Genomic DNA, 15,855 nt, shown 5'->3' on the forward strand with positions numbered 1-15,855 from the left:
AAGTTCAGGCTTCTCCTGACATGACTGGTTATAATGCTCTGCAGAAGTAAAGGGAAAGAAAAAGATTAGATTAAACTTACTATAATTCCATCTGCGTGCTTCTCCGCATTACACTGGTCCTTAAGGAAAAACGTTAAAAATATTAACTTCATTCTTTTACTTAGGTAAGTCCTTGTGTACTTGCTTTCCTATTATGAAAGCTTATTTTACTATTAAGTAACAATGTTAGAAAACTATTTTTTGGCTTCTATTGAGATTTTAATTCCATCTGTACATCACTAGCCAAACATAATTCCATCACTGGCTACACAACCACCACCAGCAGCAGCATGGCAATTGTTTTTCATTATAGGCACTTAATTAAATTATTAATATCCTATGGAACTGTGTAGTCATATCAGTATCAACTATTAACAGCAGATACACTAATTAAGGATTGAAGACCCTGTATATTATACCAAAACCCGCAACCCCCCAACTCTCACTACACTTGATTTTTTTTTTTTTTAAGATTTATTTATTTATTTGACAGAGCAAGAGAGATCACAAGTAGGCAGAGAGGCAGGCAGAGAGAGGGAGGAAGGGAAGCAGGCTCCCTGATGAGAGCAAAGAGCCCAACGCGGGGCTCGATCCCAGGACCCTGAGATCACGACCTGAGACGAAGGCAGAGGCTTAACCCACTAAGCCAGCCAGGCGCCCCTCACTACACTTTAAAAGTGTAAGAATCATATATCCTTAAAAACTTGGGATGTAAGACATGATTTCCTGTATTCTGGCTACAGGCCCAAGAATTATACTTTTCTAAACAGATGAGGTTTTTCTTTTAGTAAACATAATCACTGTATCCATGGAATGACATAGGAATTAACTTACTACCTGACAAATATTTTGCATTTATTATTCCACTTACTCCACCAATAACTCTATAAGGTAGATGCTATTATTATTCCTACTGGACATTTGAGAAAATTGAGACAGAGAGAGGTGCGGAGCAAGGATTCCAATAGTCTGGTTTCAGAACTCATGTTCTTAATATGCTCTTTTGTCTTGCTTGTAAGGATGTACTTCAGGAAGAAGGTGGTGGAAAGTTATCAACACATATTCATTTCTGTAATTATAACCCAATTATTTGTATTATGTAGACAGTATGTTTAATTTTAAATAAACTGTTTAAAGTTTAGCTCATACTATCTGGAAATGGAAATTTCAAAGTTTTAACAGAAACCAGTATTTGGTCTTGTCTTAAACATAATGGCCAAGTTATATCTCATTTCTATCTGTAACTTTTTCTTTAACTACTGAGTTAGTTAGGGTCAACCAAGACCAATTTGAAGATTTGGGATTTTTTTTTTTTTTTAAGTGCAGATACAGAGAAGTATTAACATAGCAGGCTTATTAGTCTGCAAAGTTGACCTTTGGCTAATGACTAGGAACTTGGATTTCACGACGGTCCCCACCACTTTATGTGATAAGACCGGCTCACTGTGCCTAAACTGTTTAAGTAAACAATAGGGTTTACGCTAACAGCTACCTTTCCTTCTGGAAGTCTGGAATCTTGGTAAGTGCTAGGTAGAGATGCTTACATGTCAAGGTCCAAGAAAAACTGTGGGTGTTGAGTCTTTAATGAGCTTCTCTGGTAGACAACATTTTACATGCGGGTTTTTTTGTTTTTGCTTTTGTTTTTAAGATTTTCTTTGAGACAGACAAAGAGAGGGCGGGAGGGAGAGAGCGAGCATAGGGGGGAGGAGGGACAGAGGGAGAAGACTAAGCAGACTCCCTGCTGTAAGCAGACTCCCCACTGAGCAGGGAGCCCATGTGCAGCTGGATCCCAGGACCCTTAGATCATGACCCGAGCAGAAGGCAGAGACTTAACTGAGCAACGCACATGCTCCAAAATTTCATGTATGTTGTCACAATTTGTTGCTGGCGGAAGTAAGCACAGTCTGAGGCTATTGGGAGAGGAGAGGTTACTTGGAAGTTTGTGTCTGGTTTCCTCTGGATTTTGTCCCATGTGTCTTTTCCCTTTGCTGATTTTGCTTTGGATCCTTTGCTTTAACGAAGTGCAGCTATAAATATGAGCATACACTGGGTCCTGTGAGTCCTCCAAGCAAATCATCAAAATCATCAAACCTAAAGGTGATATTGGGAACTTCTGGCACAGAAGGTATCTTTTACATGTCCTTTTCAATGACTGCATTTTAACTGTGTAATTCATGCTGGGGTTCCCCCCATTTGAAAAATCAGCTATATATTTAGAATATCCAAAATTTCAGTTAATTCTCTCTTTTTTTTTTTTTTTAAGATTTTACTTATTTATTTGACAGAGATCACAAGTAGGCAGAAGAGGCAGGCAGAGAGGAAGGGGGAAGTAGGCGCCCTGCCAAACAGAGAGCCTGATGTGGGACTCAATCCCAGGACCCTGGGATCATGACCTGAATCAAAGGCAGAGGCTTTAACCCACTGAGCCAGCCAAGCGCCCTCAGTTAATTCTTAACAGACACAGCTGAAAATAAACTGAGAATTATAGAGAAAGAGAAACTAAAGTTTCTTGCTCAGATGACACTTTAATTCTGGCCTTCCCCTATTAATTTCTAAGTATTAAATTGCTTTTTCCAAGGGGTTTCCTGGAAAGAAATATTACATACTTGTGATAGAGTGAATTTTCCAGGAACGGCCCCAGTAGAGCTAGTGCTCACCCTTTCCCTAGAACATAGGGGGGCCTTTGTGACAGTCTCTACCATTAAGTACAGCAGAAGTGACTCTATGTATTTTCTAAGACTAGGTCATGGAAATGTCACAAATTTTCACCTTGTTTTCTAGGAGCCCAAACCACCATACTGTGACAAAAATCCAAGCAGCTGTAAAGAAGACTATACAGAGAAGAAGCTAGGCCCCCACTCCAACTTTTCAGGCATGTGAGTGAGCCACCTTGAAAGGAGATCCTCTAGCCCTGTATCGAGTTATTATAGGTGACATTTCATGACAGAAACAAGTCATGAGGTCTACCCAAACTGTGTATTTGTGAGCACAATTTAAATGAGTGCTGCTATTTTAAGACACTCAGTTTGCTATGCTGTGACTGATTACCACATTATGTATGTATATTATCTAAGAAAGCAACCACTTTTAAATCTGGTATAATTTAAAACAAATTTCAGTATCTGACAAACTTTTCCCCAAAATGTTCTCAACTAGTAATATATGCTACCTACAGAGTATTTTAAAACAGGGTTCTTTTTTTTTTTTTTTTTAAACTGTTGTGGTCTTTTAAGACACAATCAAATCAGATTTTATTCTATTACCTAAAAAGGCTACATTCATCCCCTCCTCGCTCCCACTTCTATCTTTCTTTTTAAAAATTGTTTTCTTTTTGTTTTATAAGTATGATAAAAGTGGTCTTTAATCACGGTCAGCTAAAGCTAAATCTCAAGTATTACTGAACTAGAGATTTGACTGAATTCAATATGAATTATGTTAATGAAACAGAAAAGAATGCTATTTCCCACTTAAATTATACTGTATGTTTATCTGGTTCTAAATCCCTCATTCCTTAATACAAAAGCTATTCTCTTCTCAGAACATACCAGCATGACTGAGATCTGGAAATACAATAATGAACAAAAACATCAGCACAACATAATTTGGGAAGACATCTGACCAGAGGACTCCAGTATTTTTATTTTTTTTATTTTTTTATTATTTTTTAAAGATTTTATTTATTTATTTGAGAGAGAGACAGTGAGAGAGAGCATGAGCGAGGAGAAGGTCAGAGGGAGAAGCAGACTCCCCATGGAGCTGGGAGCCCGATGCGGGACTCGATCCCGGGACTCCGGGATCATGACCTGAGCCGAAGGCAGTCGTCCAACCAACTGAGCCACCCAGGCGCCCCACAGTATTTTTAAAACCATGCCTACCAACAAAATACATACAATACACCCTCATCTCTCTAATAACGCAATGCGGTCTAGTTAAAGCTCCCTTAATTATGGACCAACACATTTACTAATTATATGCAAGAAAAAATAAAGACACTAATTCAAATTTGATGAGATTAAACAGAATGAGGCTAGGACGACTGGAAATCTACTGCAGAAAAATAAATTTAGACCCCTACCCTCACACCACAAAGATGAACTCAAAGTGGATCATAAACAAATATGAACTAAAATGTTAAAACGCTTAGAAGAAAACACAGGAATCAATCTTTGTGATATAGGATTAGGCAATGACTTTTCAGATAAGCCACCAAAAGTACAAGCAACAGATAAACAAGACTTCATAAAAAATAAAAATATGCATGTTTCTCAGGATGCTATCAAGAAAGTAAGAAGACAACCCACAAACTTGGAAGAAAAATATGCAAATCGTATGTCTGGTAAGGATCTGTATTTAGAAGATATAAAATCACTCCTACAACTCAATGAGATTACAAACAACCCAACTAAAAAATGGGCAAAGAATTTGAACAGACATTTCTCCAAAGGTATATGAATGCCTAATAAGCACAAGAAAAAATATTCAACATCACTATTCCTTAGTTAAAGGCAAATGAAAACCACAAGATGCCAACAGAATGGCTATAAGCAAAAAGACAACCACAGGGGCGATTCCATATTCACAAGTCCTGTGGATCCATTATTTATTTATTTTTATTAATTGAAGTATAGTTGATAATGTTTCATTAGTTTTGGGTGTACAACACAGTGATTTGACAAGTTTATATATTATGCTATGTTACCGCAAGTGCAACTACCATTTGTTACCATACTATTACAATACCATTGAGTATATTCCCTGTGCTGTATCTTTCATCCCCATGGCTTATTCATTCCATAACTGAAAGCCTGTACCTCTCATTCCCTTTCACCGCCCCCACCATTCTGCCCACTCTCCTCACTTTCCACCCTCTCTGGCAACCACCAGCCATTCTCTCCATTTATGGCTCTGTTTCTGCTTTTGTTCATTTGTTTTGTCTTTTGGAGCCCAAGTAAGTGAAGCCATATGGTATTTAGATAGAAGTATTATCCAGGTGGATCTGATCTAAGCTCATGAGCTATTAAAAGTAGAGAGCTTTCCCTGGCTGGTGGCAGAAGAGAAGGTCAGAAATGTAAACCATGAGAAGGATATGATGTGCCACTGCTGGCTTTGAAGATGTAGAATCTGTGCAAGGACCAGAGAGAGGCCTTTAATAGCTGACACTGAGTTCTAGCCAACAACTAGCAAGGATATGGGGATCTCAGTCCTACAACAAGGATCTAAATTCTGCCAACAACCTGAATAAGCCTGGAAGTGCATTATTTGCCAGAGCCTCCAGACAGTTCAATCTGTCTAGAACCTTAATTTGGGCCTTAGGATATCCTGAAGCACAGGACCCAGCCCAGTCACTTTAGAGTCTGATCTACAGAACTGTGAGCTTATAAATAGTGATGTTATAAGCCACTTAAAAAAAAAAAAAAAAAAGAATCACAAATATTGGTGAGGATGTGGAAAAAATGGAATTGTAATACACTGTGAGAATATAAAATGGCACAGCCAGTTTGAAACGTAGTTTAGCAATTTCTGAAAAGGACAGTTACCAGATGACCCTGTTAATGCCACTGCCATGCATAAAGTTAAAAGAAATGGAAATATACCTCCATACAACCCCATTATAACACAGACATTTATTGCAGCATTATTTATTAATAGCCAAAAAAATGGAAACAATCCAAATGTTCATCACCTGATGAATATACAAAATGTGGTATATCCATTCAATAGACTTTTATTCAGAAATGAAAAGGAATTAAGTCCTTATATATGCTACAATATGAATGAGCCTTGAAAGAAGTCAGTCACAAAAAATAACATACTGTGGGATCATAGTAACATGAATGTCCAGAACAGGCAAATCTAGAAACAGATGAGTGGTTGCCAGGGACTGGAGGAGAACAGGGGCAAGGATAACAAGGGAAAGAGGAACAGGGAATGACTACTTAATAGATACAATGTTTCTTCTTGTGGTGATGAAAGTGTACTATAATTTGATTACAGTGATGATTACACAACTTTGTAAATATATCAAAAACCAATGAAATATACACTTTAAATGAGATGTGAATTAACACCAATAAACACCGTTATTTTTTAAAGTCAAAAGAGAAATTTACAAACACTTATGAAAACAAAAACTCTATGAAGGAAAATGTTCTGGGGAGATAATCTGAAATTCAAAGACAACTTAAATATACAATCTACTTTGAAAGGATAATCTAGACCTGTACTGTCCAGTTTGGGAGGTACTAGTCACATGTGGCTATACTGAGCACTTGAAATGTAGCTGGTTCAAAGTGTAAAATACACTCAAGATATCGAAAACTTAGTACAAAAAAACAAAAGAATATGAAGTTCCTCATTAATGAATTCTTATACTGCTTATGTTGAAGTGATTTTGGAAATACTGAGTCAAATACATTATTAATTTCACTTGCTTATATGAGTTGTGCCATATAGGTCTTATCACCTAATCTTGATAAGGAACTGGTCAAGTCCTCTAATATAGGGGCCTCCCAGGTTATTTCTGCTCTTTTCCACCTACCCCACTGTCCTGTGCAGTTTCCCATGAAACACCAGCTGCCTCTATCTATGGTACAAAAAATAAGGTCTTCTGAACTAACAGAACCCACCTGAAAATCCCACTAAGCAAGTGACGCCCAAACTTCGTTGCATATTACAACCACCTGGGAGTTTAAAAATCCCAAAGCCTAGGTAACATCTCATATTACCACACAATGTCTGGGAGTGGGAGCCAGGCATGAGACTTTAGTTAAAGATCCCTAGGTGATTCCAATGGGTAGCCAAGTTTGGGAACCAATGCATTAATCATTTAGGCAGGAGGGGAACTTCTGGTAGTGAGATTAAAATTAAAGAATAAAAAAAAAATTAAAGACTCAGAACTGGAAGGGATTTAAAATCCTACCTATACCATGCTGCCTCTAGGAAGCTAATACTAAATAAACTCCAAACTACAAAGGTATTAGATTAGCTATCTTCCTATATCCCTTTGGGATCTCAGGTGGCAATCTCTCGAAGTAGCTGTTTTCAATATTTTACTAACCTGTCAATAAAGGACAGTCTTCCAAAATGACTAGTAATTTATATTACTGACTAGTAATTTATATTATAATTTATATAATTTATATATTATTTATATCTATATTTATATTAGATATAAATTCTGCCATGTTTACCAACAGCACAATAGAGAGGTGGCTAAAAAAAAAACATACATGAAGTGGAAACACTAAATTATGCAACCATTAAAAATTATGCATTAGAAACATCCATTCAAAATTTGTAATTATCAGGCCCCTACTATGGGGCAGGCAACTGTTCCAGGCACTGAGGATACAGTGCTGTTAAGGAGTGAATATCTGTGTGTCCCCACACACCACCGCCAAATTCAGATGAAGCTCTAACTCCCAGGATGCCTGTACTTGGGGATGGGGTCGCTAATGAAGTAAATTATGGTTAAATAAGGTCCTTGAAGATGGAGCCCTGACCTAGTAAGTGTCCTCATGAGATTCCAGAGCTCTCCCCTCACCTTCTCTCTCCCTACTCTCCCTCTGTCCCTTCCATCTACTCCTCCCCACTCCCTCTCTTTTCTCTCTCTGTTATTCTGTGCACACACCAAGGAAAGGCCACCTGAGGACATACTGAGAAGGTGACTATCTACAAGTTAAAAAGGGTCCTCACAGGAAACCAAATTGGCAGGAATCTTGATGTTGAACTTGTAGGCTCCAAAACTGTGAGAAAATAAAGTTCTGTTGTTTAAGCCACCCAGTCTATGGTGGTTTGTTAGGGCAGCCCAAGCAGACTAATAAAATGGCAAACAAGACAAAGTCCTTAAGGAGATTATAGTCAGGTCGCAGAGACAATAAACAAGATATCCTGTAAATCTGGCTACTGATGCAGGGCCATGAAGAAAAAAAACACAAATGAGAGATTAGAGATTAGAGCAGTCAGGAAGGTCTCGTCAAAGAGATTTCACGTGGGCAGAAATCTGAATAAAGTGAGGGGGTGAGTCCTGGAAATCTGGGGGAGGTTCCTTCTAGGTAGCAAGGAAACCAAATACAAATCCTTGAAGCAAAAAAGTCTGGTCTATGAAAAAAAAAAAAACAAGCCAATATTGTTGGAATAGTGTGGATCAAGCGAGGTGAGAGAGTATGGATGGTTCAAGTGATGTAATTACTCTAAGTAGTTTAGACTGGATTCCAAGTGAGATGGGAAACCATTTAATGGGATTTGAGCAGACTAATAAAGTGGTCTGATTCACATTTAAAGATACAGAGAGTTCATATATACACATTATTTGAGGGATAGTATTTGAATACAAAAGCCTTAATAAAACTTCCTTCTGGAGAAAACTGAAAAAGCCAAACTCCATTTATTTATCTTTGTTACCCGTTCTGAAGGACCTTTAAATATAAGTTTATCAAGCTGGGCTAAAATAAACAGAGAGGTAGGAGGTATGGACTAAATAGCAGAATTACTTAAAATTTTTGAAAAAAAAAGATCTTAAAAAAAGAGAAGTAGAAACTTATGAAAAGGAGTATTAGTAATCTGAATGCTAACTCATTCCAAATCTTGATGGGTAGCTATCAAAATGTTCTTGATGGGTAGCTAAAAGGTGAGCTACTGAAAGAGGCTTGGCTGCCTTGTTTTCCAACTATTTAAAGTATTTTTTTTAAGTCTTAAATGACTTGTAGAGGTTATCCAAACCAGTCTAAACACTATCAGCTCTTCCACTTCCTCAGTCTTCAAGAGAAGGCACTGTTAATCCCTAAAATACCTACCTACTAACAATGAGCAAGATGTACTTTACTGGTTATCTATCTATACACTGTAGAGGCTTCTGGGTAATAGTAGGTAACCCACCCACCCGTATAATTTCACAGTCAAGAAAAACAAAAACCTTACCACTCCTTTTATGCCTCCAACCCCATCCTCCCTTTAGAATATATTCTGATCCACAAAAGTAGATGAAAAATTTAGACACACACATAGGAAATCATCATAGTGGTAAAAACAAAAACAAAACAAACCTAAAAGTTCTGCCACTTTGGTCTCGAAAGAAAATGCCCTCCTTTAACTTATATGCTGAATATTCTTCCTATCGAAGTACAGATTATCCTATATGACTGTGTCATTAACCATACTAGGTAAAAAGTTACCATTATCAGGCCAACAAATATAAGCAACTGAGTAAGTAAAACAGGCCAGTAATTAAAAATCCAAGCAAACATCACTCCCAGTAGTGGCTACTGCCTACCCTCTTCTAGCCACTGGCTAGAAATACAGAGCTATAGTCAGGTAGCAAAAATGGGGGGGAATTTTTTTTATTCTTATTTTCAAACATTAAAATGCTTATTTCTCAAAATACCAAGCAATCAAATCTACATTTAAGCTGAATACACCAAAATCTTTCAGAAAAGCAGGCACAATAACCACAAAATTTTTACCGCACAACAGTGATTCAAAATACATTTTACTCCATGAATAAGAACAGCAAATTAAAGTAGCGGTTCATGAGTGTAGTTTAGTACTGAAAAAAATCTACAATTAAAAAAGTATGTCCTTATTATATTCCTTATTATGGATGAGAAAAAGAACTCTTGCTAAAATTTAATTCCTTTTCTCCTAAGAAAAACTTATCTCTGAAAGGTTTTGCAAAGTATGTTCTTGCTCCAAGCAGTGATAATGGATAAAATGGAAGGAAGGGGTGAGTCTTCAAACATACTCCCCTCTTTCCCAGTCACATATCAGAAATTACCTTATCAAAAACAGGCACATGCTGCTAAGGTAGTATCCAAATACAAGAGTTGTTCAATATACCAGTAACCCCACAATACAATTTACTGTAGGAAGGTATCTATTTCAGAGCCAAGTCTCCTGGCTACTAAAAGAAAAATGCCATTATAATTTTTACATCTCATTAAATGAAAGTAATCAAAAGTAAAATTTACTTACTTTAGCAATCTGCAGCAACACAATGCAGTGCTTAATTGATTCTACCATGCTCTATAAAACAGAATACTGATTTTAGGATCTTGCACCAAATAAAATGGTCATTAGACATTAAAGCTTAAAATATAAAAATTAAAAAACTAAATATGTTATATATCTATATAAAATATTAAATATACAAAATATAAAATTAAATATAAAATTTCTAAAAATCAGTCCAGATGTACAGGATTTAAGTCTATATTCAAGAAATACCCTCTCTGGATTCCAGTAGGTTCTATTATACTGACCGTGTCAGAGGAAGTTATCATTAGCAATTCTATCATTAAAGAATGCCAAAAAATTGTTAATTTGTATTGAATAACATTCTAAATAGTTTTTCATCACTTCAAACAGAAAAAGATGTGAGTATGATTAACTTCCAAATTCTTACATCAATAGCAGGGAATCCCAGTGTAAATTTCTAAAACATCTATATAAGACTTCTATGGAATTACAAAGAGTAAAGAATCCTATCACAATACTAGTGAAACTAGAATACTATTACTTTGCCTGTTTTTTTTAAAACTGCTCTTGTCAAAATACAGACCTTATTAGTAGCCTATTATAATAAGGTGAGAAGGCCAATAAATCACAAAACTTGAATCACAATATATTTTAATTATAGGATTATTCATGGATGACATTTTTTATCCAAGGTTCTTAAAACAAGTAAGACCAGAAACAGATAAAATGGTACATGAAGTGGATTTTAATTAGAAGCATTATTCAAGTCCTTTTAATTCTTTTAGAAAATAATAAAATTCTTAAACACTCTTGTAAAAATTTATAAAAATTAAATCTCAACTGCTCTTATTAATGAAGCAATTTAATTTAATTTAAGCAGTAGCTTAAAATAGAAATAACATTTTAAAGCACTTTCTAATGCAAAGCCAGAGTTTACCAAACACATAACTTACATTTGTTGTCTCTTTGAGAGTTTCAATTTTCTATGAAAAATGAAAAGTTTAAAAAAATAATGAGAAGCACAAAGAAGTATCATTGCTGTTTTTTTACTAGTCATTTGAAGAATTTTACCCTTCTCCCACTCCCCCTGCTTGTGTTCCCTCTCTCTCTGTGTACACTCTCTGTCAAATAAATAAACTCTAAAAAAAGAAAAAAGAATTTACTAAAATGCACTCATTACTCTAGGCAAGTGCAAGCAAGTTAGAAAGGGAGTATTTTGTTATACTTGTTAAAAAACTTAAACAATTAAAAAAATTTGTTTTAAATTTACTCATTTGAGGAGGATACAGAAACAGAGATAGAGTACAAGCAGGGGGAAAGGCAGAGGAGAGAAGGAGAAGTAGACTCCCCGCTCAGCTGGGAGCCAGACTTGGAACTTGATCGGAAAACCGGAAATCATGACCTGAGCAGATGCTTAACCATCTGAGCCACCTAGGTGCCCCCAAAACTGTTTTTCATATGATTCAAGATTTCTAAGAATAACACAAAACATTATTTCCTATATGAAAAAATGTTGTGGGGCGCCTGGGTGGCTCAGTGGGTTAAAGCCTCTGCCTTCGGCTCAGGTCATGATCTCAGGGTCCTGGGATCGAGCCCCGCATCGGGCTCTCTGCTCATTGGGGAGCCTGCTTCCTCCTTTCTCTCTGCCTGCCTCTCTGCCTACATGTGATCTCTGTCTGTCAAATAAATAAATAAAATCTTAAAAAAAAAAAAAAAGAAAAAGAAAAAATGTTGTCTTTTTTATAGGCTATGTGATTTTAAACACTTGTTCTACACAGTGATTTGAAGGGACACCTGTGCCCCCATGTTTATAGCAGTAAATGTCCATGATAGCCAAAATATGGGGAAAGCCCAGACATCCATCAACAGATGAATGGATAAAGAAGAAGTGGTGCCTATACACGATGGAGTATTACTCAGCCATCAAAAAGAATGAAATCCTGCCATTTGCAATGACATGGATGGAGCTATAGTGTATTATCCTAAGCAAAATCAGTCAGTCAGAGAAAAGACAAATATTGTATGATTTCACTGATACGTAGAATTTAAGAAACAAAACTGATGAACATAAGGGAATGAAAGAAAAAATAAAGTAAGACGGAAACAGGGAGACAAGCCATAAGAGACTTTTAACTATAGGAAATAAACTTGAGGGTTGCTGGAGGATAGACAGGTGGGAGGATGGCACAACTGGGTGATAGGCATTAAGGAGGGCACTTGATGTAATGAGCACTGGGTGTAATATGCAACTGACAGATAAATCTCTAAATTCTACCTCAGAAACTAATAATATACTGTATGTTAATTAAATTGAATTTAAATAAACAAACAAACACTTGTTTTAGAATCACCTGAAACTTTGTCTAGTTGTTTAAAAATGAGATGGAACCAAATTCCCAAACTAAGAATGGAAAGGGAGTTAAACATGAGTTATTACGGTTATTATCACCAAGTGTTAAAGAGCCAAATGCAAAGCTATGGCCAAAAGAAATGCAAATAAAGAAATGATACTGCAGCAGGAAATGTAATCAAGGAGGAAAAATGTTAACTAGAAAAAAGAAAACTACTCAAACTACAAAGTAATTATCAGAAATTCAAGGTGGGGGGCAGTAGTGGGACTAAAAGCATAACTCAGGGGCAACTGGCTGGCTCCGTCGGTAGAGCACACAACTCTTATCTCAGGGCTGTGAGTCCAAGCCCCAAGTTGGGTACAGAGATGGACATACCAATTTAATAAAATAACTATCTATCTTCAATATCAGAAACCTCAAGAAGAACGAACTTACTCCCAAGAAGGTGGTACTTACAAAAAAGGCATATTAAAATTTTGTACATTATCCTTCTGTTTGTGAAAGCATAATGGAAATTCACCAGAAAATTCCCCCATGAATCTTTTATGGCAGTACTATCACACCATATTATATGGTACGATAGTACCATATCATAGTACTACTGTAGCCAAACACTGAGGTCCTTCTGTTACTTCTCTAAAAGGCTCTTGGTTTTAAAGCGGTTTAAGGCAAAATAATGACAGTAGAACTTACCTTTCTCTGTTCATCATCTTTGCAGTTTTGAAGTTTGTCATCAAAAAGCTACAGGATTAAAAAGAAAACGATTATATTATCAAGCCATTTTACTATATTGTATACATTTACTAATCATAGAAAAGGAAACTTCAGTTCTTAAATACATTTCTTCCAGGGATGATCTATATGTATTTTTAAAATAACATGTGTTTTTTCAAGGGACTGTATCAACTCCAATTCTACTGAATTATTTCAAACAGTTAAGATCAATTACTCTGGTAAAATTACAAGCAAAAGAAAATGGACAACAACAGAACTTAAAATATCAACTGAAACCTAAATTCTTTCTGCTCTGTCATCCTAGTTTATCAATACCCCATTTCCTTCCCAAGACTTTTGCTTATAATTAACTCTAAAGTAGGAATTGAAGGAGACAATTTCATCAATGATAAATGAAGTAGAGAAATCCAATGCCCTAACTCCCCAAAATGGAAAAATGAAGGCCTCAGAAATTGAACCACATTAAAATTTAGCAGTTTCACAGAATTTTAAACCAATATGAATCTAATCTTATTTTCTCCTAACTCAGTCTAAATATTTACTTTTTTAATAATCAAAAAAGTACATTACATATACATACTATTTATCAATATAATCAACGGCAAAGATCTTTGAGTAAGTCACCCAGATCTTTTAATAAGTCAGCTTTAAAAACTGCTGAAGAACCATATAGGGGTTGTAAATCAGATCATTTTTTACACTAAAAATCAAGCTTGGTAACACTTACTGCTTTATACCAATTCAGTATATAAACTAATGCCATACCTTTAATTGTTCTATCAGGATTTGTAGGTAAGCATCAGCCTCTGTAAGTTTCTTATCGAAGTCTTGGACACTAGGAACAAATCCTGAATCCAAACCCTACAGAAAAAGAAAATTTGTAATAAATCTACGAAGACCCAGGCCATGTTTAATAGTACAGAAAATACGTCATCCTTCATACATGACGTTTCAGTTTTAAAGTAAGACTAGTACTTTTACATAAATAATAGGTATATTTAAACTATCTAAATTCTCCAAGAATAGTGATACATCTATCTCTCTCTTGAACTTCTAGCTCTGTTCCCTTATCAAACGTGTGCTTCTTCTTAAATTAGGACTGACCTTGCTCTTCATTCACTTTGTTCTCTCCCACAAAGTGACTCCCCGTGACCTCCAGAGGAACAATAATTTAGCTGAAGGACCTATATTACCACCTAGATTAACTCCTTTTTTTACCCCCACTTTTTGTTTGATTCTTCCAGTCCTTTAATCTTAACTTCATACTCTATTTAGTTCTCCTATTCCCCAACCCACCTCATTAGCTCTGATGCTTTCTCTTCTTCCCTTATTAAAAAGAAGTAAGGACCTCAAAATTATCACCTCTTCTAAGAAGAGGGCCCTAAGTGAAAGTGACGCTTACCTTAATCAAGTTTCCTACTCACATTCACCCTTGGCATGAACACTACACTCTGGACATGGTGTAAATGTTTATTTATTTAAGGAGCCTATTTATTTCTAACACAGTCCAGCATTTGCATGTCCTACTTTTTGTATACTAAAAATTTTAAACTTCAAGAGCATGGGATTCCTGTTTTAACTTTAAAAAAAAAAAAAAAAAAAAAAAAAAAACCAAAAGAAACAAAAACAAAAAACAAAAAAACCACCTGAGTTCTTAATCATATGTGAAAAAAACATCAATCCTGGGTGTAAAAGACAAAAAGCTGGAGTCTGAACAAGATGCCCAAATGTCATACAATTAAATAAGGACATAAAATAGGCTCATAAACTACTATGTCACAATCCCAAACCAACCACATTCTGTACTGAATGGATAAAATACAGTAGTTGCACATACCATACTTGATCTTTACTTGTTGGCCAACACCTACTGATCATTTTCACATCTCCCATTTTAGTAAATGGAGGCCAGAGTTCATTGTATGTCACACCAATACCTCATCTTTGCACAATACTTTATTACTAAAGCACTTTTAGAGCCATTATCTCAAACACCAGATTAAGACCACACAGTATTATGGAAAACAACAATGGGGTGGCAAGCCTGGTTTCTAACTGCAGCTCAGCCACTAACAAGATACTGTGGTCTCTCTAAGCTGCTGTTTTCTTACCTGCCAAATACAGTCATCCTCAACATACTATTTTTTTTTCACATACTATTATTAATGTGGCAGCTACTACCTCTACTAAAGACTACAATTACTAACACTATCAATTACTACTATTACTATCTATTGTTGCTCTTGCCAAACTAAAATTCAAATTCTGAATCAGAATAGGAAAAAAACCCGTAGGTTGTATCAGACCACGGGAAAATCAACTTCAAATTCAAAAGCAGTAAAGCTTCAAATTCAAAAGCATATAAAGAAACTACTTGAAGTGAGTACTGAAAAATCCCTTCCTAATGAGATGCCATGAATAAAGACAAAGTTGAAGAAAAATTATAATAAACAACATATGTAATAAAACTGTGGTGAAATATCTTTATTTTTTAAGGATAACCAAAAAGAGTTCTATTAAGAACATTTACTATATGAAGTATAATAATAAAAGATGTGGAAAAGGAAGAATAAATCCATTACATTTTGGATATACTATAGTACTGTATTAAAAAAGAAGGGAGCGAGTTCCTTCCATGTTACTGTACCACAGAAAAAACGAACTGCTCGACTTAGTTTTTGTTTTGTTTCACACAGTAATTTAACGTAATTATTAATAACTGTAAGATCCAGTTAAGATCTATAAAATACTGTTGTGC

The 15,855-nt window shown here is 35.7% G+C and overlaps 1 protein-coding gene across 7 annotated transcripts in view; it reads right to left on the reverse strand.

Annotated features, from left to right (window-relative positions):
* Positions 1-15,855, reverse strand: part of OSBPL9 (oxysterol binding protein like 9) — a 169,468-nt gene that overhangs the window by 32,686 nt on the left and 120,927 nt on the right. For 5 of the 7 annotated variants that reach the window (XM_032302361.1, XM_032302363.1, XM_032302360.1 and 2 more), the window contains 5 exons: positions 13,863-13,958; positions 13,056-13,103; positions 10,965-10,994; positions 10,009-10,059; positions 81-119 (listed from right to left, as the gene is read on the reverse strand). In XM_032302361.1, the coding sequence (XP_032158252.1) occupies positions 81-119; positions 10,009-10,059; positions 10,965-10,994; positions 13,056-13,103; positions 13,863-13,958 (264 nt within the window). The remainder of the gene's footprint in view (positions 1-80; positions 120-10,008; positions 10,060-10,964; positions 10,995-13,055; positions 13,104-13,862; positions 13,959-15,855) is intronic. The other 2 variants (XM_032302364.1, XM_032302362.1) reach the window with 1 other exon arrangement.

Source organism: Mustela erminea, chromosome 10 (genome assembly GCF_009829155.1).
Source record: "Mustela erminea isolate mMusErm1 chromosome 10, mMusErm1.Pri, whole genome shotgun sequence".
In the NCBI taxonomy this organism is placed as follows: Eukaryota; Metazoa; Chordata; class Mammalia; order Carnivora; family Mustelidae; genus Mustela; species Mustela erminea.